Here is a 26,404-nt window from a genome sequence, read left to right as displayed (position 1 = left end):
AATAATAATAATAATAAAAAAAAGTTAAAAAGTAAAGCTTTTTCGCAAAAAAAATTTTTTCATAGCAATGTATTTTACTATATTATAAGGATATTACGCAATGAAGGCGTTAATTCATATTAGGAATTAGCTGTAAGAGTGTTAGCAAGATTAAACTTTTACAGCAGAAAATAACTTTTAAGACAGAAAATAATAAAAGAAAAAAAAGAAAAGTTATAAGAATATATTAGAGAAGAAATAAGGGAAGTTAAATATATTAAATGGTTATTTTTAATAAAAATTATAAATATTTCTAAAGTATTTAAACAATTCAATTAAATAAAAAAGGAGGTAAGTTTAATTTTAACATCAATTTTTAAAAATTTAGATATAAGAACTTATTAAATATAAGATAAAGGAAACAACAACATAAAATGATTGTTTTTAATTAATAACGATTTTTGTAGTATAATTAAGTTTGACTACAATATTTTTTGTAACTTTTGTAACTAAACACCCGGAAACAAACGCTGTTTTTTAAGTGATAGTAATTTGACTTGAATTCATGACATTTCGCATGGCGAATTAAATACTTAAGTACGTAACCGTTTAATATTACTTTATTTATCATAGAATTAAAAACACTTAAGTCACCCTTTTTGTCAACACTTATTATAATATTATTTCGTGTCATTAAACAGACCCATAAAACAGCGACGATAGGTGTGTTGGAATTTACAATTAAGTTCAAGAATTTTATAATTTTATCACTAAAAGTTAATCATGTCTAAAACGCAGCAATATCAAGGTATTTATTATATTATTTTATTTTCATCTAAAATTAACTGACGGTTAATTGAATGACATAATTAATAAACTGACTGACTAAATGACTTGACTGACTAAATGACTGACTGACAATTGACTTGACTGACTGATAGCTATTCCAGACGATTTTTTTTTGTCAATCTATTTATATATGATTAACATAGTTGTATAGAGCTTAAAAAAACCTAAAAAATAAGATGTCTTTCAACTTGAGAAGTGAATTAGATCTTAAGTAATTGCATTTTTTATGCTGGAAAGACTGATGATTTTTTGACAAAACGCCTTGTCCATAAGTATGGAAAATTTAGCGTGAAATGGCACCGAAATAAAATAAAAAAACATCAGAAATCAAGCGCAAAAATCAAAACAAACGATACGCAAAGTAATAAAAACATTATATACATAATTTCTAAACAAAATTCTTAAGCATCATTTCTTCAAGAAAACAAATAAATACCTGTTTTAAATTGAGGAAAGGCTTTAATTGCCATTTCCACATAGACTCTTTCAAAAAACACTGTTTTTTCAATATAAATTAACCTTCAAGTTTTTAAACGCTGAGAACTAAAAATTATGTATGAATTTTAAAAAGAGTCAACATTCTATTAGATTCCTTGTCCCTTTTTTAATATATATGGAAAGTTTCATTCAAGTTAGATGTGTTTTGGTGCTTAGAAATTCTTATCTTCAAAAACTACTTTTGAAAAAATGTGTCCCGCAGCAAGTTTTTTTTTTTATCAAAAGTGGTCTCAAGATATTGATAATATTTAAGTGAAGCCATATCAAGCATTGTACTTTCTATATATGGCTGTAAATAGGTTGAGTAACACTAATTAAAACACAAAACCTCAAGGTGATTGCTTAACCGTACAAAAAGATAGAAGAGAGTAAAGTTTATAAACGTCTGAAAACAAACGATTTTTGTATTGCCGTGGAATCACTTTGACTGACTAAATTAATTGACTGACTAACTAATTGACGGACATAATTAATTGACTGATTGACTGAAATTAACTGACAGTTAAACTATTAAAATGAATTTTTTAATTTTAATTACTCTATTTAGTCCTCTGGAGTCCTTATTATAAAGTAAAATTTGTTTTTACTTTATATTCTTATGTAATATATCTGTTTACTTTGGTTGTATTTGTGTGTAATGGATGGGTTCAGTTTCGTTTTTGATATATGGAAATTGTTATTGTATTAAGGTGGAAAAGCATTTGGTGCGTTGAAAAAACAGCAAGAGTTGGCTCTTGATGAAATCAATAAAGTATGTTTTCTATTTGTACTACTTTTCAACTTTGCTTTTGTTTCTAGAAAATTTTCAAGTTTTTCAAGCCCTCAGGAAAATATTTTTCAAATGTTTCCTTAGTTATTTTATTACTTTTGTCTTTTTCTATTGAGGAATATATAAATCAATAGAAAAATATATATATTTCTTTTTTATGTAAAGTTGTAGTATTTTTTTAGCAATATCTTGGTGATGATGACTATCAAGATAAAGAAGAGTTTCCTGATTTAAAAGGAACACTTGAAGCATATAAAAGTAAAATTCTTACTTTGTGTTTTACAAAAGTTATCATTTAACAGCATTAACTTTTTTCCAAATAATTTCTAATTTTATTTTCCACATTTTTAGTATGATATAATGTAGGATAGTTTTTGTTTAGAGATTTTATATAAGATAGGTATAACACATATTAATATATAAATTTATTAGTTTTTGAAGGTCTAGCTGTTGAAATATGTATGTTCAATCAAAATAGCGTTTGATTATAAAGTTAGTGTACTCGGTCAATAAATATTAGTTTTGTTTCCTTAATCCCATATATTTTTTAAATTAAAAATAAGTGTATTAATTATCAGAATTACTGAGAATTAGCTATAAAACATACTGCATTGCAAAGTTTGAAAGTTTGAGATGAAATTAAAATTTCTTGATTGTTAGCTGAGTTTTATTTACATCAATTTAACATCATTATATCTCAAAAAGCTGGTTAATTATGTTGTAAGTAATATTGCATAAATGTATTGTATTACTTTTTAAAAATATTTCTATCATTTTGAGAGCTGTTTTAAAATACAAACATATTAATGGTGGTATTGTTTTTAAGTTCTTAAATTACCAGTTTGTTATAAATTATTTCAACAGTAAATTTGATTTGAATAACTATTATAATTGAATTTCACTAATAACTGAATTATGAAACTGCTTCAGAATAAAAAGATTTTAAGGTGTTGTAAGTATTCATTGAATAGATTTCTAATCAAAGTATAAGGTCAGGAAAGTACTAATAAGATCATGATAGTGCTGTGGAAATATGCATGCTAAAAGAAACTTGCCTAACACTTTTTGTAAAGATAATGATTTAAAGAGGGAGACTTTGACAACATAGTTTCTGAAAATAACATTACATAAATAAATAACAGATCAATGTATAGCATACCTAACTTTCATAGCACTGAAATAATAAAGATCAAAATAATTATCTCAAGTCCCCAGACAGTAAAAGACTGCAACAGTTACATAAGGGCTTTTTACAAAGCTGATATGCTACTCTTATTTTGATGAGAAATCTATATGAGTTCTTTTGCTCTTAGATAACTTTTCTTTACTAGGCAAGGTTAAGGAACTGTTAAAAATACGTTAAAGAAGAATGCTACTGCTTTAGGAAAAAACTCAATTAAATTAACTACGAATACAAGATCTATAATCAGCTGCAACAACTATAAAATATGTCCATCAAAATAACAATAAGTACACCTTTCTCCTTTTGTCACTTCGGACCGTATTGGAATAATAGCTGACACATTGCACATCCATACTTTGCCGGAAACCGGATTACACAGTTACAACAATCCTCCACCCATAAATCATTCATGCTGTTCTAAATATACTGGTTTACGACAGGTTCGACCTGACCTTCGGATTTTTGCAGAAATGGACTCAGAAAATGACTCAGGTTGTTCATAAGGTCTCTCGGGACCCACATTTTTACTTTCAAACTGTTCACATACTCAGTTAGGATTAATATCCTTGTTAATCGGTTCGCATTCATAATACATGTTATCACTTGGAACTGATGTTTCAGGTATTTGATTGTTTAACAAAGGACTATTCATGCCATCTGCTGTTTTAACTAAAGGTTTAATGCAATCTTTCACGTGATGTTTTACTCAGATATCTATATGTCTAATCTGGATGCGAACATCCGATGTCAACACTTTATAATTAACATTTCCAACTGCCGATACAGTAATGGCTGAGATCCACTTCTCACCCCCAATATAATTCCTTACATAAACAAGGTCTTTAGGTTGAAAGAATCTACTTTTATTACTAAAAATACTTGGAAGCTGTTTGTCGTTGATTTTAGTGATGGCCTCAGGAAGTAGCATCGACAAGGGATTTCTTAATCTTCTACCTAATAAAACCGGAGAAACTCCAGTTGTAGAATGTGGTGTTAAGCGATATTTAAAAAGGAAGCAACACAATTGTTGAGTGCCCTAATTGTTGTTTTGGCTTCAGTGCTTTTCACAACTTTTTTTTTGGTCCATTTTGAAAAACTGTCAACTGCTACTAGGAATATTTTTCCATTTATTGGACCTGTATGATCAATGTGTAACCTCTCCCATGGTTTACTTGGATATTCCCACGGATGAGACTCAGTTAATGGACACTTCTGATTTCTTTGACAGGTCTCACAATTTTTTACTTTGTTCTCAATTTCGGAATTGATTCCGGGCCACCAGACATAACTCTCCAATACTGTTTCTCGTAACACTCTAGGCACCACTACTCTTCGCCCCCACAACAAACAATCTCATTCTGTTGACAACTCAGAAAACCTAGATGTGTATGGTTTCAGCTCCATTTTACTATCTTCCATCATTAATCCCCATTTAACACTTTATTTAGAACTACTCCTAATATGGGATCATTGTATGTGGCTATCCTCAACTGTTTCTCTGTAATAGGGGTTTTTACTAGCTCCATCATAGCCACATCCATGGTTTTTAAGTGTGACTTTTCCCTCGATGCATCTAATGGTAAACAGCTTAAACCATCTGCTGCATTCTTTTCACCAGGACATTATAGTAGTTTATAATCATATGCTGACAGTAGCAGGGCCCAGTGCAATACTCTTGCAGCAGCTCTTGCAGGAAGTTCCTTATTTTCTGAAATTAGCCCCAACAGGTTTATGATCAGTGTACAAAGTAAACTTGTGCCCATATAAAAACTGATGAAATTTTTTTACTACAAAAACTAATGCTAATCCTTCCTTTTCAATTTGGGCATAATTTCGTTCAGCCATACTTAATGTTCTTGAAGCAAAACTAACAGGTTTTTCACTAGCACATTTCCCTTAACTACAGTTATAGGTAAAGTGCAAGATTGTTCTTTGTAATCTACTTCAACAAGCCCTATTCTTTCTGGTCTAACAAGTTCTCCTGTATACGTCTTTAACACCACTTCAAACTTTCTTAGCTTTTCCTTATTTCCTTTTATTCTTCTATAAGAAGAAACACCCATTACGGAAACAGTTGACGCCCTGTGTCAACTTCCATTCCAACCTCTTTACCATTTATTTTTAAATTAATAATAACTGTTCCATTCATCCTCTCAGATTCCTCACCTATTGAATACAAGGCTAAAAATCAATTTTGTTTTCATCTGTATCAGCAGTGCTTCCTTTAGTTGATCCTTCACAAATTTCAATTTGTTTCACTCCTAATTTCTTTTCCTTCTTACCATCAAATTTTTTTTTTTCTGATCAACATTTTTGTTTAATATGTCCAATTCTGCCGCATGTGTGGCACTTTGAGTTGCAAAAATGGCAATTGTTTGCCAGGTGACTTGTGTAGCCACATCTAAAACATTCTCTATTTTCATCAATTTTTTTCCAAGTATCTTTTTTGTGTACTCCATCTTGTTCTATAGAGCCTTCTCTTGTACCATGAATAGCCTTAGCATCTTTATATGCTGCTTCATATGCTCTTGCTGTGTCTAGTGCTGTCTCCAATGTTAAATTTGTTGTGGTTAATAACTTTTGCTGAACATTTTCATTGTTTAATCCACATACAAACCTATCTCTTAAGTAATCATTTAATTTCTCACTAAATTCACAAAACTCTGATAGTCTGCGTAACTCCATGATATATTTATTTATTGATTCTGCCTCTTTCTTGTCTCTTTTATAAAATTGAAATCGTTGTGCAATGAAGTTTGGGGTAGGTTTTAAGTGATTCCTTATTAGCATTATTATCTGAGTAAAAGTTTTATTTTTAGTGTCATTTTCGCACAAATTACAAATAAGTTTGTATGCAGATCCTCCAACAGTGGATAAAAACACTGGTTTTTGTATTTCTGCATCTTTAATGTCATTGGCCAGTAAATAATTTTCAATGCGTTTTATGTATTCGATATAATCATCCTTTTCTAGATCAAAACTCGATATATTAGCCAAGTGTAGCATTTTCACTTCGTCGCCAATTGTTATAAATACATTAAAGAAGAATACTACTTCTTTAGGAAAAAACTCAATTAAATTAACTTCGAATACAAGTACTATAATTAGCTGTAACAACTATAAAGTATATGTCCATCAAAATAACAAGTACACGTTTCTCGTTTCGTCACTTCGGACCGTATTGGAATAATAGCTGACACATTGCACATCCATACTTTGCTGGAAACCGGATTACACAGTTGCAACAAAAACTTCACCTGTTTCTAAATAATTTTCCACTAAATAAGCCACCCACCATATAACACCCTTGCATTCAATATCATCCACCTAATCTTACATAACTACCTAGTCTTATTCTCTATCTTCTTACCTTATTCTACCTTAAATCTACCTTATTCCAGCTCATATGTGTTTATAAGTATTGGTTATATTTACTAGTAATTTTATATGTATGTAATATATATATATATATATATTTATATATATATATATATATATATGTATATATATATGTATATATATATGTATATATATATATGTATATATATATATATATATATATATATATATATATATATATATATATATATATTCAGTGGTTTTCATATACTATATATATATATATATATATATATATATATATATATATATATATATATATATATATATATATATATATATACAGTAGTTTTCAAGCAGTTTTTTTTTACATATATGTAAGAAAATACTTAAAATAAAAATAAAATAAAAGTGCTACCGTTATGTTTGATATATAATTTAATAGAGGAAGTGAAACTCTATTATAGAGTATCTTAATTTTTTTTACAAGATGTTTATTACTCATTTTATACCAATTAAGACAAAAAAGTTAATTGATAAGCTTGATTTTATTTTATTCATAAATTTAGACGCACAATCAAAAGAGTCTTATCTTGTTAATTGATAGTTAATTAGTAGTTTTTTCCCATATTTCTCATTAATAGGCCTAAATTAATTGATTTTGTCAAAAAACCTTATATAAATATGACTTACCTGGAATTAGTTCATTATTATTTGATGAATAAACAAAAGTTAAGTTAGTTTTGCACTAAAAAGACACGAAAAATGGGCAAAAAACATATCACTCAAGGTGAAATATGGAAAATTATTGCTTACATCAAAGAAGGAACCAAAAGTAATAAAGAAATCGCCAGGTTAATTTCTGAGAAATGCGTTCGGGCAACGAAGCAAAACTTTCCTCACACTGGTGGTGCCAGCAAGAAAATGAGGCCAGGTAAACCCTTGTCAACCACTAGAAAGGGCGATAATGCCCTTTTTAGAGCTGTCAGAGCTAATCCAAGAATTGGTTACAACAAATTGACGAATTGACCACAGAATTCAATACAACGCGAAATACATCAATTTTTAAAAGCACAGTCTGCCGAATACTTATCAAATACATGATTGGAGTCTACTCTGCTTTGAAGAGACTGCTCCTGCGTCCATATGATAAACAAAGGAGAATAAAATGGTGTCATGAAAGAAGGTATTGGACAATAGAACAATAAGAAAACATTATGTGATGAGAGTAACTTTGAGCTTATCAATCGCAAATCTAACATAACAGTCAAAAGAATGGCTCATGAAAAGTATTACGTCAGGTACATTAGACAGACTGTACAAAGTGGAGGAGGCTTGATAGGAATCTGGTCATACTTCAATTACAAAGGTGTTGGTATTTGCCAAACATACACCGGAAAAATCAACTCCAGAATATACGTATAAGTACTGGAAAACAACCTAATTCTATCAATTGACCTGCTTATGCTCAATGATAAACCATGGAAACTTCAACAAGATGGCGCTACTGCACATACTGCATACTATACAAAGGAGTGGTTCAACGATAATAATATCAAGACAATACCGTGGCCTCCATACTCACTTGATTTGAAGCTGATTGAAAACATTTGGGCTTGGATTGACTGTGAATTGGCAAAGGTTCAAATTTCCACACTTGGCCAGCTGAAGGTTATCCTTAACGAGACTGGTATAGGGTCTCAGAAGCGATGTGCGAAAATCTTGTTGAGTCTATGTCTAGAAGAGTTCTTAGTTGTATTAAAGCAAAAGGCGGATACACAAAATATTGATTGGTTCATACATTATGCCCCCTAATGTATCGTGCGTCTAAATTTATGAATAATTTTTTTTGTCTTATTTTTTTAATATCATGTAGTTGTACCTAATTATTACTTAGTATTTGTATTTTTTTTGTAAATTTTTTTTAAATTTTGTATTCTGTATATATTTATCTAATAAAAAGAAAAAAAACTAAACCGAAATTTTTTTTCGTTATTGTTTTATTGTTAAAAAACTAAAAATTTCTATTCTCAAATATGAGTGTCTAAATTTATGAAAACCACTGTATATCAGGCTTTACCAGGGAGGCATGCGATTTTGGGTTTTCATATGACCACACACACAGTTTTAACAAATACGATGAAAAAAATTGTTTTTTAATTATGTTGCAAATAAATAACTTCAACACGTTTTTAAATTAGCAAAACGATTTTAAATAAAGTAGCTAATGATTTTAATTAAAGTATTATTGAAAGTTATATAAACTTTTATTTATATTATTTAATTATATAAGATTTTTTTATAATTAAAATAAAAAAAGTAAATATTAAAAAAAAAAAGTTAAAATTTTACAAACAATGACTTAAAACAGTGATGGTATCTTTAATAAACTTTATATGAGAATCATTAAAGTTAATTCACTCAAAAAGCAGAAAGATTTTGTTAATAAGAAAAAAAAAGATAAACTTTTATGAAAGCTATTTGCATTAAATAACTTTGATCTTTACTTATGTTTATATTATTGAAACGCATTTAAATAAAGTAACAAGTCACTGCTAATGATTCTTATAAAAAATTAATGAATAATAAATATAATTTTTTATATTTATATAAGTATGTTTTTTTTATTATAAATTTCTATAAATAAAAAAAATTAAATCAACTTTTTAAATAAATGATTTAATTATTTTTTCTTTTGTTTATGCTACTGCGAAGAATTGTTAAGAATCTTTTTTTAACTTTTAAATGTGAGCAATTATTAAACAATCGTTATAAGTAAGTTGTTACTTTATTTATTTGCTTCTTTTACTATAAGTTTCTTCAGACTTAAGTTAAAATAGTTTTTTCAGCGCATTTTTAAAATGTATACAATTTTTTAAAACATATTAACAGCCACGGTCAATCGTTTTGCTAATTTAAAAACGTAAGTAAAGACAATATATATATATATAAATATATATATATATATTTATATATATATATAGCGCTCTACCACTACACCACTACCACACACACACACACACACACACACACACACACACACACACACACACACACACACACACACACACACACACATATATATAAATATATATATATAAATATATATATATATATAAATATATATATATATATAAATATATATATATATATATATATATATATATATATATATATATATATATATATATATATATATATATATATATAACCCTTGGAATTAGGAAAATGAGGTTGGCAATAATTTGCCAACCTCAATCTTATAGAGGTCAGCATCAGGTCGGTAAAAATTATTTGATACAGAGGTCTGACCATAAAACATAGAAACGAGGTCGGCAATTTTTTGCCGACCTCAATTACTTTCAGGTCGACAGTTAGGTCGACATTGCTGAATGCTGATGCTAATTCCGAGGGTTGTATATATATATATATATATATATATATATATATATATATATATATATATATATATATATATATATATATATATATATATATATATATGTATGTATATATGTATATATATTTTACCTTATATATCATTTTACCTAATATGTACTTTTTTTTTATTTTTTTATTCTATTTTTTTTAGGGCAATAATATATATATATATATATATATATATATATATATATATATATATATATATATATATATATATATATATATATATATATATATATATATATATATATTAGGGTTATGACTTTTTTTGTAACCCATATTCCTAGATCATAAATTAATAATTATTTGTACTAAGTAATGAAAAAAACGTTTGATTTTCTTGTTGAAAAAGGTCACCTACAAACTAAAAATTGGAATTTGCCATATATATGTATGGATAAAATTTCAAATAATTTTATAATCATTGCTTTTTGATTTAAATTTTTTTTAATTCGAAAGTTTTATGGAGTTTTTACAGATTAAACAGTTTATTGTTTCATCGTAACATTCTAAATTACAAGTATAAAATTACAAACTTAAATAGCAATTCTATAAGTATTAAAAACTACTGCATCTAGAAATCTGAATCCACACATGTTGATTAGTGAGTCTCTTTTCTCTGGCAGAAGAATAAATTTTAAAAGTGCTAGTATTGCTTGGGAATTCCATCTTGTATTATTTAATTTTAGTATTTTCTAAAGCCTTCTTTAAAAAATACTCCAGATTCTTCAAAAAAACAGAATATTCAAGTTAAATGAAATAGAAATTTCATATCTTAACACCATCTTGCTGTTTCAGCAAGATGGTGTTAAGATATGAAATAAAAATAGCGGACAGAATGCTTCGAATAAATGCTAAATAAAATTTTAAAGAAACTGGTAAAAAAAAGCATTTTTCATAAAAGTTGAACAAATGAACAAAAATGTTTTGTTGCTATTTAAAGCAAAATGTTTTTATTTTTTGGCAAGCGCTTTATTATGCACTCACCAAAATTTTTGCAGGCATGTGGGCAAGCGCGAAAGACTTGAGTACAAAAATCCTGGCTAAACAGAGAACACTAATATATATATATATATATATATATATATATATATATATATATATATATATATATATATATATATATATATATATATATATTAGGGGTGCACCGATGCATCAACCGTGTAGCTAATGTATTGGCATCGGTTTTGGTAACCATTTGTGTGTGTGTGTATATGTGTATATATATATATATATATATATATATATATATATATATATATATATATATATATATATATATTTATTGATAAATGTTGTATTTTGCTGGAAATACAACTCTTGTCTGTTTAAGAGTGATCAATATCTTTTTGAAAAAAATAGATCAAATAATAATAATAATATTAAAATATTTTAAATGAGAAAATACAACTTTATAATGGAACTTGAAGTTTCATGCCATTCGGCAATCATCAGCCATATTATTCAAATATAAAATAAAAACCGTTATAAAAAATACAAATTTAGCGTTGCAACGGCATCTGACGTCAAGTGTACGTGATCCGATATTTGCTAATCGCCGTTATCAAAGTTAAGGTGTAACCTTTGCATCAGTGAAAAATATTTTATTATGAATTTTGATAGTGGTTTACTACTTAATAAAAAAAGTGAATTGGTTTCTGCTTGTAGACATAGGAAAAAATTTTTACTTTCTAACTTTGATACCGGCGATTAGCAAATATCGGATCACGTACACTTGACGTTAGATGCCGTTGCAACGCTAAATTTGTATTTTTTTTAACGGTTTTTATTTTATATTTGAATAATATGGCTGATGATTGCCGAATGGCATGAAACTTCAAGTTCCATTATAAAGTTTAATTTTATCATTTAAAATATTTTAATATTATTATTTGATCTATTTTTTTCAAAAAGATATTGATCACTCTTAAACAGACAAGAGTTGTATTTCCAGCAAAATACAAATTTATCAATAAATTTATTGCTCCTCCTGTTGAGCACTCTTCTCAAGTCCTTAAAAATGGAGAAAGTTAACTTCAATTATTCAATAAAAAATATACCTATACCATCAAATAAAGAATACAAATTGCGATTGCTTGAAAAAACTGAGATATTGATTAAAAGGATGCGATGGAAGGCGTTTTTCTCCATAAATCACCAGTCTGGTATGAATGATATTAATAGTAATAGTAATAATTATACCAAATTTAATTCTTATGGTATTAACACACCACATTGTCCACAACAAATTAAAGATATGCGTGCGTTTGAATGCGATTTATTCAAATTAATTAAGAGCATACAGTTTAGGAAGGTTCAATGCGCCTTCCAAAATAAATTTAAAAAAGACATTTCTTCTGTTCGAAAATCAACGTATACTTACACTTACGCAGATAAAACATCAAATTTGTATAAATTATCAAAAGACGAATACAATAAGTTGTTAATGAATGCTACTACATCTAACTATAGAAAAACCAACCCTATTATAAAAGATCACATTAATAAAGAAGGAAAAACTATTCTAAAGAATCATGACGTTTTTAAAAAAATCAATATAAACAGTTCTTCCAATTGTTTCATTACATTAAAAGACCATAAACCTAATTTTTAAAATAATCCTACTGTTCGTCTAATTAACCTAGCTAAGAATGAAGTTGGTAGAATAAGTAAGCATATTTTATCAAATGTTATCACCAACCTAAGAAATATTTTGCAATTAATCAGTGGAATAGTACACAAAATGTAATAAATTGGTTCAAAAACATCAATGACAAACATTTTTATAAATTCCTTATTTTCGACATCGTTGACTTTTACCCTTCTATAAATGAAAAGCTACTTATCGACTCCATAAACTTTGCAGAACAATACGTTTCCATTGATGCTGATCATAAATCTTTAATTCTCCACGCGCGTAAGTCTTTATTATATACCAATGATCAAGTTTGGATTAAGAAATCAAGTGGTTTGTTTGATGTTACCATGGGTGCATTTGATGGAGCGGAAGTGTGTGAGTTAGTTGGTATTTTTCTTCTCTTTTGGATTTTGCAATTTTATAAAAAATCTGATTTTGGATTATATAGAGACGATGGCCTAGCCGTGTTTAAAAACGCAAGCGGTCCAAAAATGGAAAAAATTAAGAAGCATTTTACTCAAATATTTAAACAATACAACCTCTGTATTTCCATTCAATCTAATATGAAAGTTATTAACTACCTTGATGTTACATTTGATCTTAATAACTGCACTTTTCAACCTTACCATAAACCTGATAGTACGCTAAATTATATCCATGCTAGTTCCAACCATCCACCAAGCATTTTAAAACAATTACCAACCTCAGTTGAACATAGATTATCTTCCAATTCTTCAAACGAAAAAATTTTCCAAAAGTCTGCTCCTATTTATAAAGACGCATTAGAAAAGTCTGGATTTCCCACCAATCTCCAATATCATTCAAATCTAAATCCTTCTAATACTAATAAACGAAAAAGAAATATAATATGGTTTAATCCCCCTTTCAGTAAAAATGTGGTAACAAAAATTGGACACCTTTTCTTAAACTTAATTGACTTACATTTTCCATTACATCATAAGCTCCACAAAATTTTCAACAGAAACACAATAAAAGTTAGTTACAGCTGCATGCCAAATATTCGATTTATTATTAATTCACACAACCAACAAATTTTGCACAACAAACTCACCACTAATGATATAAATTGCAACTGCATTAAGAAAACTGCATGCCCGTTAAATAACGAATGTCTATCAAAAAACGTTGTATATAAAGCCACTTTATCATCACCTAATCCCAGTCTTACGGAAAAATAATACATCGGTATCAGTGAAAACGCTTATAAGCTCAGATTTGCAAACCACCTTAAATCATTTAATGCAACCAGATATAGAAATGATACAGAACTTTCCAAAGAGATCTGGAAACACAAAGACGCAGGTAACATGCCTATAATTAAGTAGAACATAATTAAAAGATGCCAATCTTATAATCCATCTACAAAAAGGTGTAACCTTTGCATCAGTGAAAAATATTTTATTATGAATTTTGATAGTGGTTTACTACTTAATAAAAAAAGTGAATTGGTTTCTGCTTGTAGACATAGGAAAAAATTTTTACTTTCTAACTTTGATACCGGCGATTAGCAAATATCGGATCACGTACACTTGACGTCAGATGCCGTTGCAACGCTAAATTTGTATTTTTTATAACGGTTTTTATTTTATATTTGAATAATATGGCTGATGATTGCCGAATGGCATGAAACTTCAAGTTCCGTTATAAAGTTGTATTTTCTCATTTAAAATATTTTAATATTATATATATATATATATATATATATATATATATATATATATATATATATATATATATATATATATATATATACACACAATCGACAAAAAGTTACTATCGACAAAAAGTTTAGGGATAATACTGTATTTTTAGAAATAAATTAAATGTAAAAATTAATAAGTAAATTTTTTAATGTCTAAATTTACTCACATTGTTGTGTTTACAAGAACTAAATATTATTAAATATTTTTTATCAATAATTTCTAATTTTAACTCACATTTTACTTAAGTTTTTGATTCATTATAATAGTCTAACATATTCCTTTCTACAGCTGCACAGATCTTTAACATACAATAAATTAAATAACAAAGTGTTTGAAGTTGTATTGCATTTTATTTTACTTGCAATATGTGCCAATAATTTTTTATAGAAGATGGCTGTTTCTTTTGCACATTTTTACCAAGTTTTTCCCATAATCACTAAATAGATAACTTCCCATAGTATTTTTAACCATAACAACTAAAGAATGATATCTCAATGGGATTAAGATCTTGGGATTGTGGTGGCCTTAAGTAGTATTTGCTGTCTTTAAAGATCAAGGATCAAGTTTATTTCATTTAGAATCAGTATATCAAACTAAATAGATATATTTGTTGTGATGATTTTATTGTATATATATTTCTCGTAAGTTTAACTGACAGAAAAATCAGTTTTAAGACTTAGTTAAAGGCAAGTTAAATTAATGCTATTATTCAGATTGCTTTGCTTTTTTGACCTACAATTTGATAATGTTAGAAATACTAACATTTTTAAAAGTATCATTAACCTCCATAAGGTTTAGGGGACACTTAAGTCAAGTAGGATTAATATTATTATTTCAATATTATTACTAACCTCGCTCAGATTTAAAGTTATAGAGCTGAGAATAGAACAAAAGTTTTTTCAAAACTTTGACAAAACTGCTGCATCAAAAAACATATTAAGAGTGATACTACTAATGACATAGTAGGCTTTTTTTCAAATTGTGATCTTTTACTTGTTGGTAGATACCAGAAGATATGCTTTTTGTTAAAATTATTGAGTGTTATTTACTAGTAAGTCTATTATTTTATTCTAATGTTAAAAAAATTCAGGCCAACCCAATGTAATTTACTTATGTTAACATATATAAAAATGTGTGTAAATTACGTTTGGTTATTTTCAATATTATATAATTTTATTTAGAGTTATAGAATTAGTATAAATATTTTATAATTTAGTATATTATATGTTTGGAGTGCATTTATATTTATGTTTTTTTATTTAGAACAGTTTATGGAATTTGACTTAGATAATTCTGGAGATATAGGTAAAATTATTATTTGCAGCATTTTTATTATTAATTTTTTATTTAACAAATCCTCCCTGCCTCGCCCTCTCACACATACATCTACACACACTCTCCCTGCCTCCCAAACACATAATTTCCTAAATTTCTTTATAGCACAAATATTTTTATAAGTAGCACAAAATACTTTTGAAAATAATACTTTTTATTGTTTTTCACAAGCAAATCTGTTAAATTTTTTAAGTCAGAACTTGGCAACCTGACTCTAAATGCTGAAAAAAAGTTTTTTTAAAGTATGTGATGTTGGATCTCAAAGAAGCAAAGTTATTTAAAAACTTCAAAAATAATCATTTTATAAAAAATGATTTAGGAAAAAACGATTATAATTTTAAGAAAATCTTGTAAAAATGCACTTTTTTCATTTTTAGTTAAAAAATGTCAATTTCTACACAGTAAAATCTAAAATAATTATTTTTTAATAACATAATTTTTTTTTTTTAATTTAGGGTCAGGCTGCATTTTTCAGACTTTAGGTAGCCCCCTAAACCCAGTTATGTTTTAAAAAAATTAAACAAAGTTGCTTGTGAAAACCAATAAAGTTTTAAAAATAGACATCTTTTTTGAAAGTAAGGGGTATTTTATATATATATATATATATATATATATATATATTATATATGTATATATATATATATATATATATATATATATATATATATATATATATATATATATATATATATATATATATATATATATATATATACACACATGTATGTATAATTAGATCTTATGGAATTAAAGATGATGATGGAAAAATTAGATCAAGCTAAAACACATCTTGAACTTAAAAAAATGATTGCTGAAGTTGATCGAGAAAATCGAGGTTAGGTTATATTATTATTGATTTTAAAGTTTTGTATTCATAAACTTTGATTTTTGTACTTAAAAAGTAATATTCAGCTGATTGACTCTGACTCAATGGAATTATATTACTATTCTGAAAATCAGAATACAATTTAAACAAAACTTTTAAAAATATTAATACTATGAGTTTCTTAAAATAAAATCCTAATAATATCTTAATATATTTTATACTGCTAGTTTAGGTGAGCAGTCTGACGTCAAACTGAAATAGCCTGCTGCTGGGGGCTTCAGTACATACATCCACTGACAAATAGCCTGACTCGCAGCGAAGTGCTGCTAGATTGACTGAGGGTTTGGTATGGGTTTGGTATAGCAATCTTTTCTTTCATTATTCTTCATTTTTTTTCTTCTTTTTCTGAAAATTCATATTTGAATAATGTAACAAAAATATGGTACAAATTTGTTACATAAATATGCTATTACATAAATAGTAGATACTGGCTTGGTCGGGAAGCGGGAGTGATCGCTCTCGAATACTGACCGCAGAAATAATATGTAGTTGCGAAAAACTGGCTAGGTTTTTTAGTTGTTTTGAGAACATTTAAGTTTATGTATGTTCGTAAAACAAAAAATTTGTTTTACGGACATATATGGAAACATACATGAACTTGAATGTTCTCAAAACATCTTGGTGCGGACGAATAAAAAGAAAATTCGCAAACACTAAAAACTCGCTAAATTTATGTACAAACTAATTCTATTGGTTCAAAAATTAGGCTGACTTAGCGAAAAAAAGTTTTAAAGTATTCTGTTGAAATGTTTTAAAAATTGTATTATTCAAGATTTGTTAAGTTTTGAGATTTCTAGCATAAATTGTTTTAAGATTATCAAACGAACTATTACTTTAATACTATGGCTCATTCTCTAAGCCACATCTGCAAATCCATAAATCTTTTAAACTATTATTTGTTTAAAAATAATAGTTTAAAAGATTTATGGCTATAATATATATTATAAAACATATATATTAAAACATTTATTTTTTAAATTGTCATAATTTAAAAAACATTTTTTTTTTTTTTTTTTTTATTAACATCTTCGCTTCCAACAAGGCTGCAAGCAGCCACTAATTAAAGTTAGAAGTTACTGAAAGAGAAAAGATGAAGATTGTAGAACAAGTTAACGAACGACGGACGACTTAAAGGATTGCAAATCCTTTAAATCAGGAAAGCAAGATGAAGGAAGTGAATTCCAAAGAGCTGATGTTTGAGGGAAAAAACTAGACGAATAAGCGTTTTTGGAGCACTTAGGAATAGTCACAGAAAAAGGCTGAGACTTAATTGAATGACGAGTAACACGTGAATGAATTTTAGTAGATGACACAAGAGATGTTAGCTTTTTAGAGCGGTGCTCATTATAGTATTTGTAGAAAAGAGAAAGAGAGCAACATTTCGATGATGTCATAATGGTTGGAGGTTGGCTGCAAGAGCAGGTCCAACTATGTTTACAATGCGTTTTTGCACCTTGTCTAAAAGAGAAAGGGCATCATTAGAAGATCTGCCCCAGATATGGCAACAGTATTTATTTTTTAAATTTTGACGATTTACAAAATAAATGTGTTATAATATATATTTTTTAAATTATCAAAATTTTCAAAGTTTATTATAAATTATAGATTTTATTAGTATATTCTTATTTTTTATTAAAAAAGTATGTATTTTTTATGTAAATGTAATTTTGTGTATCTGTTTTTTATTCTAATGTAATCTTTTAAAGCAATTATTATGATTTATTTTGTATATTGCATTTTCATAATTATCAAAGTTAATAAAACTAATTATGTAATAAACATACAAGAAGTTTCTGGTTACTAAACACAAACATGCATATCAAGTAACTCGCAAATGAATAAGCACCACACCTGAAGTCAAGACAGAACACAAATATATATATATATATATACATATTTGTGTATATATATATATACACTCTTTGATAAATAAAAGAACATTTATTTCCTTTTTAAGCAATCGTAAGATGTTACTTTATATTTATGTGGTATACTTTATATTTATGTGGTAGTGGTGTAGTGGTAGAGCGCTCGCTTCATGCGCTTCAAGCGAAAGGTTCCAAGTTCAATCCCCACCGCGTCCCTGGTAGTACCCTTCAACTTGCTTCTTCATGCAGCGGCCTTGTTCGTCAAGTTTTGTGACTCGGAGTTATAGAGTTGAGAGAGGGTTATAACCACAATTAAGTAGCCTCCTCATCTGTAGTGGCCTTCTGGGCCTTGGGGAGGTGAATTAACAAAAAATATATATATATATATATAAAATATCCCTTAATTTTATAAAAAATTTATAAAAGAGCGATATTTTGAAAATATTAGTTCTAAATATAATTTATTTTGCTTTAAGTTTTTTCGCATTAAAATTTATTTTATTTTCCTTGTTTATTTTTTTTTTTTTTTTTTTGTAATTGTCTCTCACCTGTCCCATTAATCTTTTTTGCAATTTTTGTTTTTGTTTTTTGAAATGTTCTCAAAACAACTAAAAAATCTGGCCACTTTTTCACAACTAAATATTATTTCCGTGGTCAGTAATTGAGAGTGATCGCTCCCGCTTCCCGACAAAGCCTGTAAATATATATATCTGCATTTGTTGTCAATCTTGTCAATCAGGTGTTTAATGTTGATTTTTTTGTATGTCATTTTTCTATTTTTTAAATTAGTATTGTTCTGTTAAAGAGCATTAAAAAAAACTTAATCATTAAAGTTACGGATTCCATTTTCTGTTTTGCACCATTAAAGATATAATGGTGCTAAACATGGAATGAAGAAGAACAAATGCTGACTATGATAGCATAGGTTTTGCGTTTTAATGATTTTTTAATTTTTTATTTTAGGATCAATTTCATACAATGACTTTTTGTTCATGATGTTAGGAAAGAAAAGTTCAGTTTTAAAACTGTGAGTATTTTTGTTTTATTGATTAACATCACAATTAATGTCTTTACCCTAACAATCTATGTATATCTAGAAACGTGTTAGCAAAATTACTCTGAATTTTTGAATGCTTTGAAAACAAATTGTCTAACTCAAAAATTGCATGCATTGTTTAAATCAAAAATTGCATTGCAAATTGCATTTAAGACAGGTTATGGTTTTGGTATTTCAATTTGCAGCTTCAATGCCTGTTAGAATTATTAGTATACTTTGTTAGAATTTTTTTTTTCTTATCTTTTTGAGCTGTTATTTTACTTCTAGTTATATGTTTTAAAAAATAAAACCACCAATACTGATAATACTGTGTTGTTAACAAAAATAAATGGTATTGATAACAAAAATGTATTACGATTAAGTGTATTAGTTGATAAAAATATTAGCTGGTTGGATCACACACGTGGCATGGTTTTTGTTGTTAAATAGTATAAAATGTCATAGTCAAGTAATGCACGCATCAAATAAATATTTAAAATGTATATCTGTATGTTCAATTTTTGGATAATACTCAAAGCATTATTTATAATGTTTTTAAAGTCTCATTTATGAAATTAGCAATATCAGGGTGGAATCCTCTTTACAATGGTGATATTGAGCTCTAGAAAGTACAGCACAACAATTTGTTTTATTTTTGTGGTTTAAAAACAATTTAAAGTTTTCTTAGCTGTTAGTTCATTTTTTTTAAACGATTTCACTTTTCAAATATTAATTGGGACCTTAAATTTCCTTTTCTTTTCACTCTTGAAAAACATTGGAACATTTTCTCTAACCATTTTTGGATTAGGATTGATCATTTTGTTCATGTATAAAAAGTAGATCATAGTAAAAAAAGACACCTTTACCCTATATATGTAAAAAAAAATGTTAAGTTGTGAATCATTTTTCGAGATACTCCATTGCAAAAACTTATCCACACAAAATAGCTTCCATCTTATACGCCAGAAAATGCAAACAAATCTTGTTTACTTTACCGAAAGAGAATTAAACTCAGTCTAATTGATAACAATAAAATTAGTATATTCTTTAACTGTAATCGTAAAAGGAGCTATAAAGTACTATATATAAAATCCTATAAAGTAAAAAAACCACAATTTTGAACTAATGTCTTGCAATATATAAACTGTTGATTTGTTTAATAAACGCTAAAGAAGTATTTTTACAGAAGATAACAAGTACTTGACAAACATTAATAGTTTTATTAATGACTCTATTTATATTGAGACCATTAATTTTTTTGTTGAGGTAGTGTATTCAACTTCAATTAGACTCAACTTTAATCTGACCCCAATAATTATAGACCAATTTCATTCACATGTACTTAATGTTATACAATAAAAAGAAATATCTCGGATATCATTTAGTACTTAACTCACCATAACCCATGATCAGCATGGTGTTCTCAAGAAATGCTCTCCTTGTACTAATCTTTTAAAATCTGTAAATGATTGTACCATTGCACTAGACAAACATTTAAAAACAGCTGTTGTATACATTGACTTTCAGAAGACATTTTATTCTGTATCTCATCCTAAATTATTAGCCAAACTTGATTTGTTTAACATAAGAGGTAATTGGATAATAAATTGGATTGCTGCATTTATCACTAATTGATGTCAACAAATTAAGGGTGGAGGTTCGTTGTCAAGCCCAACTCGCACTGTTAGCGGAGTTCCTCAGGGTTGGGAATTAAATCCAACATTCTTACTATATATAAATGATTTAACCTCCGTAGTTGACATCTTGCTTGATTGCTCTTTAAAGCTTTATGTTGACATTAAATTTTACAATTCATTTTGCAATGCTGATCATAGCCACCACCTAGGTAATGTTCCCGATTAAGTTCTAAAATGGTCAGAAATATGGGAACTACCTAATGCTAGCAGTAAGTGTTTTGGTGCATGTTGTGCCTGCTTCATAGAGAAAATGTATTGTATAAAAGTCATCCAAAAATTAGCCTAGAGTAATATATAGTTTAGTTTGAGCAAATCTTTAAGAATCCCTGTAAAGCTAAAAAGACATCTCAACTTACAAATCAACTCAAGTTGTGTCTGTTACAGTTAAGTATGGAGGTTTTACCGCTCCAAGCGGAGAATAGTAAGAAAAAGATTGAATATGTCACACAAAATCGTGTTGTTAAGGCATCAAAATAAATGTTTTTAAATGTATTTTTTATGCTCTTTTGGAAAACACATTAGTTTAATTTTATTTATTTAATATTAATTCTTTTTATAATTACAAATCCTATTATACATTTTATAAACAAAAAAAGAATCCAGAGTATAAAATTTTAAAAAACTAACTGTGTTTCTTGGCATCACCCAACTTTCAAGTTTTATTGGAAGAGGTAGATTTAAGTTTAAAATAAAATTAACAGAAAATCAATTTAAATTAATGGTGAAATAAATTATGTATGATTGTTAACTGGTATTTAATTGCGATATAAACTAAATATTAATAATATTTAGACTTATATTATAATACATCAGCACAACAACCTTAAATATTATTATACATTAGCACAACAACTTTATATATACATCAGCACAACAACCTTAGTAAACTACCTTAAAGGCAGTATATTTTTAATAAAAAAGTGCACAAAAAGTCCTCTACTATGCGCCAGTATGGTTGGACTAAACGAGTTTTAACTTTTTTTTGTAGAAAAATGCAAGAACGCTTCAGAAAAGGAAAAAACATAATGATAAAAATTCCAGCTAAAACAATATTCGCTTAAAAGGTTTTAGACAAATATTTGATTGCATTCGTATTAACAACAAACGTTGTTATTTAGAGAATCATTTAATGGAGATTCTTGTAACAAGTAGATGGTAGTTGTGTTTCGCTTGTGGGTGACATATTACCGGTAATCATTTAGAGGATTTAGTCTGTAGCAGTCAATCCTTTTGTCCTCTTTAGTCTGGTAGCAGTCAATCCTCTTTGTCACGCTTGTTTTCGAAGTGTGGTGAAATTCACCAACTCAGTTGTTACGTTTAGCATTGGACCTTGTAGTCCAATGTTAAACCTAGTGGAATAATCTGATCCGAAATTAAAAGTAAAAGAAATTAAAAATAAAAATTGTATTCCAACTGTATTATCTGCTGGGATTATGAAGCAAAGAATGTAATATTTACAAAATATCGTTACTGCAGCAAAAAATACATTGTGAGGTGGTCGTGCATATTGCGTTTCTTAATTAAAATTTATGTATTCTCGACTACATTTTGTGTTAATCATTTACAACTTTCATGTACTCGATTACATCTTTTGTTATTTAATTACAAATTACATACTTTCGATTTCAACTTACTTTTCCTAATTTATACAATATGCGTAATTTTAAGTACATCTTGCATTTCTTAATTACATCTTTCATGCTCTAAGTTATTTATAAGGTGTTGTTGCATAAACTGTAACTATAGTTGTAGAATTTAAGTCAAGTTTCTTTTAACACACACCTGACTTTATTTTGTAATTTTATTTTAGCATATTGAAGTTTGAGGCTGCAATGAAGGACAAAGAACGACCAAAAGGAGTTGCACCGAAAAGGGATTTTGCTTCTTTACCTTAAATTTTATTTGCATTAGCATTTTGGAAATTTTATATTAAATATGTATATTAAATATTTTTCTTAATCGCATTCAATGTCTAAAGTATTAAAAATTGTAATTTTACTATTGTATATTTTTTCTTAAAAAAGCATAATGTTTGTTTACAATGTTTGTAACAAATTGCAATATATTTTTTAGAGTATTTTCATTATAAATTTTTTATTTTGCAAAAAAGAAATGTGAATTTTTATCCTTACATGAAATTATTTTATATATGCAAGGGCATCCATTAAGCTAAAAACTTAAAAAAATAAAAATAAACTTATTATGTAAACCGGCCTTAAAACATGAATATATTAACACTAATAAGATCGAAATCTCCCATCCTCTTTCCCGTTTATTTTTTATCAAGTATTTTGAGGCTTTAAAGCTAATTTAAAACCTTATATTCCCTCATTGGAATAAAGTTTTTTAGAATTAATAATCGTATCAACTAAAAATTTCAAGTAAGTCGTCATTTATTCTGAATCAAATTTTTGTCACAAATAATCTATCACCCGAAAAACCTCACTCAGACTCAATACTTGTTGATAAGTCTCCACTGCATAGAACATAAGTTCAAGATAAGCAGTTTTTCTTTATAGTAGCTTTATAGATTAAAATTTCTTTTAAAATGAATCCGTCGTTTGAATTGTGACGCCGTTTTTTAGTCGAATGATAAATTGCTTCCTCGAGTCATACTTAAGTAAAAGTGAATTAGTGTCAAAATTTTCTGAGCCACTCACTTCTTAAATGAATTTTAAGTCATCTAAATTCGTTGGGAAAAACCCTAATACCAAATTTTTGGTAATTTTTTGAAGTACAGATTTCAAACGTATTTTAAAGATTTCATGTTTTTCAATATCGGAAAAACATTCTGGATTAGAAAGGTTCAAGCAATTGTACAAACATTCAAGACTGCTCTGCCCTCTCGCTTCAAAATATCTCAAAGTTAAACTCTTCATTGCAATGCAAAGAGTTAAATCTTAAGCAGCCGTGGCGCAGTGTTTAGAGTTCTGGCTCAGAACCCAGAGCTTCCTGGTTCGATCCCGGCTCTAGCCCAATAAGCGACATTGGCAAGGAAGGAGACGTGAACCTCTAGTTAAATGCTCTCCCGCGGTGCGCCGTGATAAAATCGTAAGGACTTCTGGGAGCACCTAAAAAATGAAAATAAAAAAATCTCGTTGTTTCAGTCAGTTCACAAGAAACTTGAAAATTGCCTTAGCAGTAAGAAAAGTTGCATCCTGTCAGTAAAGGGCTTCCGCTGCCAATCTGACAGGTTCAAGAGCTGCAACAATGTTGAATAAAATGTTTATTATCACTGCAAATCGAATGTGAAGAAACGTTTTTCAATACTTCTCTGATCAAATCTTTAACTTTGAATTTGTTTAAGAAGAGACGGCTCCAACTCCTTCTGCGGTCAAGGATAAACGAAACCTCTTTTTTGTGCTGTTCACGCCTCCTTCCGTACCAATGTCGTTTCCTAGGCCGGAGCTGGCGTCGAACCTCGGACCTTTGGGTTCTGAGCCAGAACTCTAACCACTGCGCCACGGCTGCTCTGTTTATTGATTTCTTCTTGGAGAACTTCATATTTGACTGTAGATTTTCAAAATAAATAATGTTTTCAAAAAAAAATTGGTTGCTTTAGAAAAAATTTAAAATCTTAGGCTTTTTTGATTTTACTGCAGCTTTTGTTGTCAACTTTTCCTTTGTAATTATAGTAAAATCTATTATTTACAGACATTACCAGTAAATCGGTAAAACAATTTTACTGATTTACAGATAAATTTTTGGAAAAAGCTCAACCCTATATACGTCATCGCAACCAGCTCATAGATCCATTATATAAAGTTTCAATAAATAAAATAGTTATATTACCGTAATAAACCTATTAGTAATATTTACTGCGCTAATAAAAAAATCAAATAAAAAACTGAAAAATAAACAAAGGACTTCAGAGTAGCTTTAAACGCAATCTTTTTTCTGTAAACATGTCGTGTATATTTTATGTCTAATTCACATTTGCTCTTAGATAATGTTTTTGATCTATATCTAAACTTTTACTTAAGTTTTTAAAAGAGAGATTATTTTTGTTTCAATAGGGAAAAGTGAGGAGAAGTGGGACTTCCCAAAAACTTCAATTTCAAGAAATCCCAATTACGGTAAACTATAAAATTTCCTTCTCTCTATTTTAACAAATATCGTTTTGTCTCCCTGCGTTTGTTAAAAATCGCATTTTTGAAAAAAAGGCCCCAAAAATAATTTTTTGAGAAGTAAAGTGGGATAAAGAAAGTTATTGGTCGCTCATATCTCCCAATTCATATCTGTTTAATTATATTGTGGAAACCTCTAAAATGTTTTGATGAAGTTACATAGTTTACAATTTTAAGAGTTTACGTTAAAAAAAAATCATATATAAATCAAAAGCAGTAATGGGCCAAGAATTGTTTCTTGAGGGACTCTTCACAAGGTATTTAACACTCCAGATTGGACATTCATAGCGGGCACAGAACGTCCGCTGGACAACTCAATGTCGTCCTACGGACTTGTGTCATCAGTTAGACGCCGTAAAGACGTCCCATCAACATCTATACTCACTGGGTTGTGCACATATTGCTTTTTATTGGTAAGATTGCTTTTAATTCAATAGCAAGTTTTATTAATTACAGCTTAATGCTTTAGCTTATGTAAGAGGATTTGATACAGTGGTCAACTGTATCAAACGCTTTTAAAACAGTCAATCAAACCGAAGGCAAATTTAAAAAAAAACAAACAGTTATTTGTTTGACTATTTCAATGATTTCATGCTCATTCGGTTATTTTAAAAAGCCAAACTGATATTTTTTATATTAGGAGAGTTTAGAAAAAATAAGTTTTAACTTTTTCTTAAAACTATTTATATTATTATCATAATTATTATTACTATTATTTCTTTATGTATTCTTTTTTTTTAGATGATTTATAAAAATACATAAATAGAAAATAAACATATAAATATTTTTATATAGACATTAAAAAGAAAAAAGAAAAAAAGATTATTTGCTATTCTTCTAATATTAAAAAAATCAGTTAGAACCTTGACAAACCTACGCAACTATTTCTTTTTTTAATCTTCTTGTTAATTCATTATTATTTTAAGAGGGCATTTTTCAAATTTATAACTTTGAGTTGACAATCATATTTTTTTGTAATTGTTTTTATTGGTTGTTTCTTTTTTAATTATCCATCGGCTTAATTATTTC

The 26,404-nt window shown here is 27.9% G+C and overlaps 1 protein-coding gene across 1 annotated transcript; it reads left to right on the top strand.

Moving 5' to 3' along the window:
* The first annotated feature begins 550 nt into the window (after positions 1-550).
* On the top strand, positions 551-23,379 carry LOC100211443 (allograft inflammatory factor 1). The gene is made up of 7 exons (XM_065791690.1): positions 551-787; positions 2,016-2,077; positions 2,278-2,353; positions 15,690-15,731; positions 16,498-16,596; positions 19,479-19,542; positions 23,059-23,379. The coding sequence occupies exons 1-7, from the start codon at positions 763-765 to the stop codon at positions 23,141-23,143; spliced, it is 453 nt and encodes a 150-aa protein (XP_065647762.1). The 5' UTR covers positions 551-762; the 3' UTR covers positions 23,144-23,379.
* Positions 23,380-26,404: the final 3,025 nt, after the last annotated feature.

The sequence above is a fragment of the Hydra vulgaris genome, chromosome 02 (assembly GCF_038396675.1).
Source record: "Hydra vulgaris chromosome 02, alternate assembly HydraT2T_AEP".
Classification (NCBI taxonomy): domain Eukaryota; kingdom Metazoa; phylum Cnidaria; class Hydrozoa; order Anthoathecata; family Hydridae; genus Hydra; species Hydra vulgaris.
The sequence above is the reverse complement of the archived record's forward strand: the minus strand, read 5'-3'. Positions and strand labels throughout refer to the sequence as shown.

Coding starts and splice junctions, on each gene's coding strand:
- LOC100211443 (XM_065791690.1), top strand. CDS start 763: ATGTCTAAAACGCAGCAATATCAAG. Junction 2,078..2,277: donor CTCTTGATGAAATCAATAAA/GTATGTTTTCTA, acceptor GTATTTTTTTAG/CAATATCTTGGTGATGATGA. Junction 19,543..23,058: donor AAAAGTTCAGTTTTAAAACT/GTGAGTATTTTT, acceptor ATTTTATTTTAG/CATATTGAAGTTTGAGGCTG.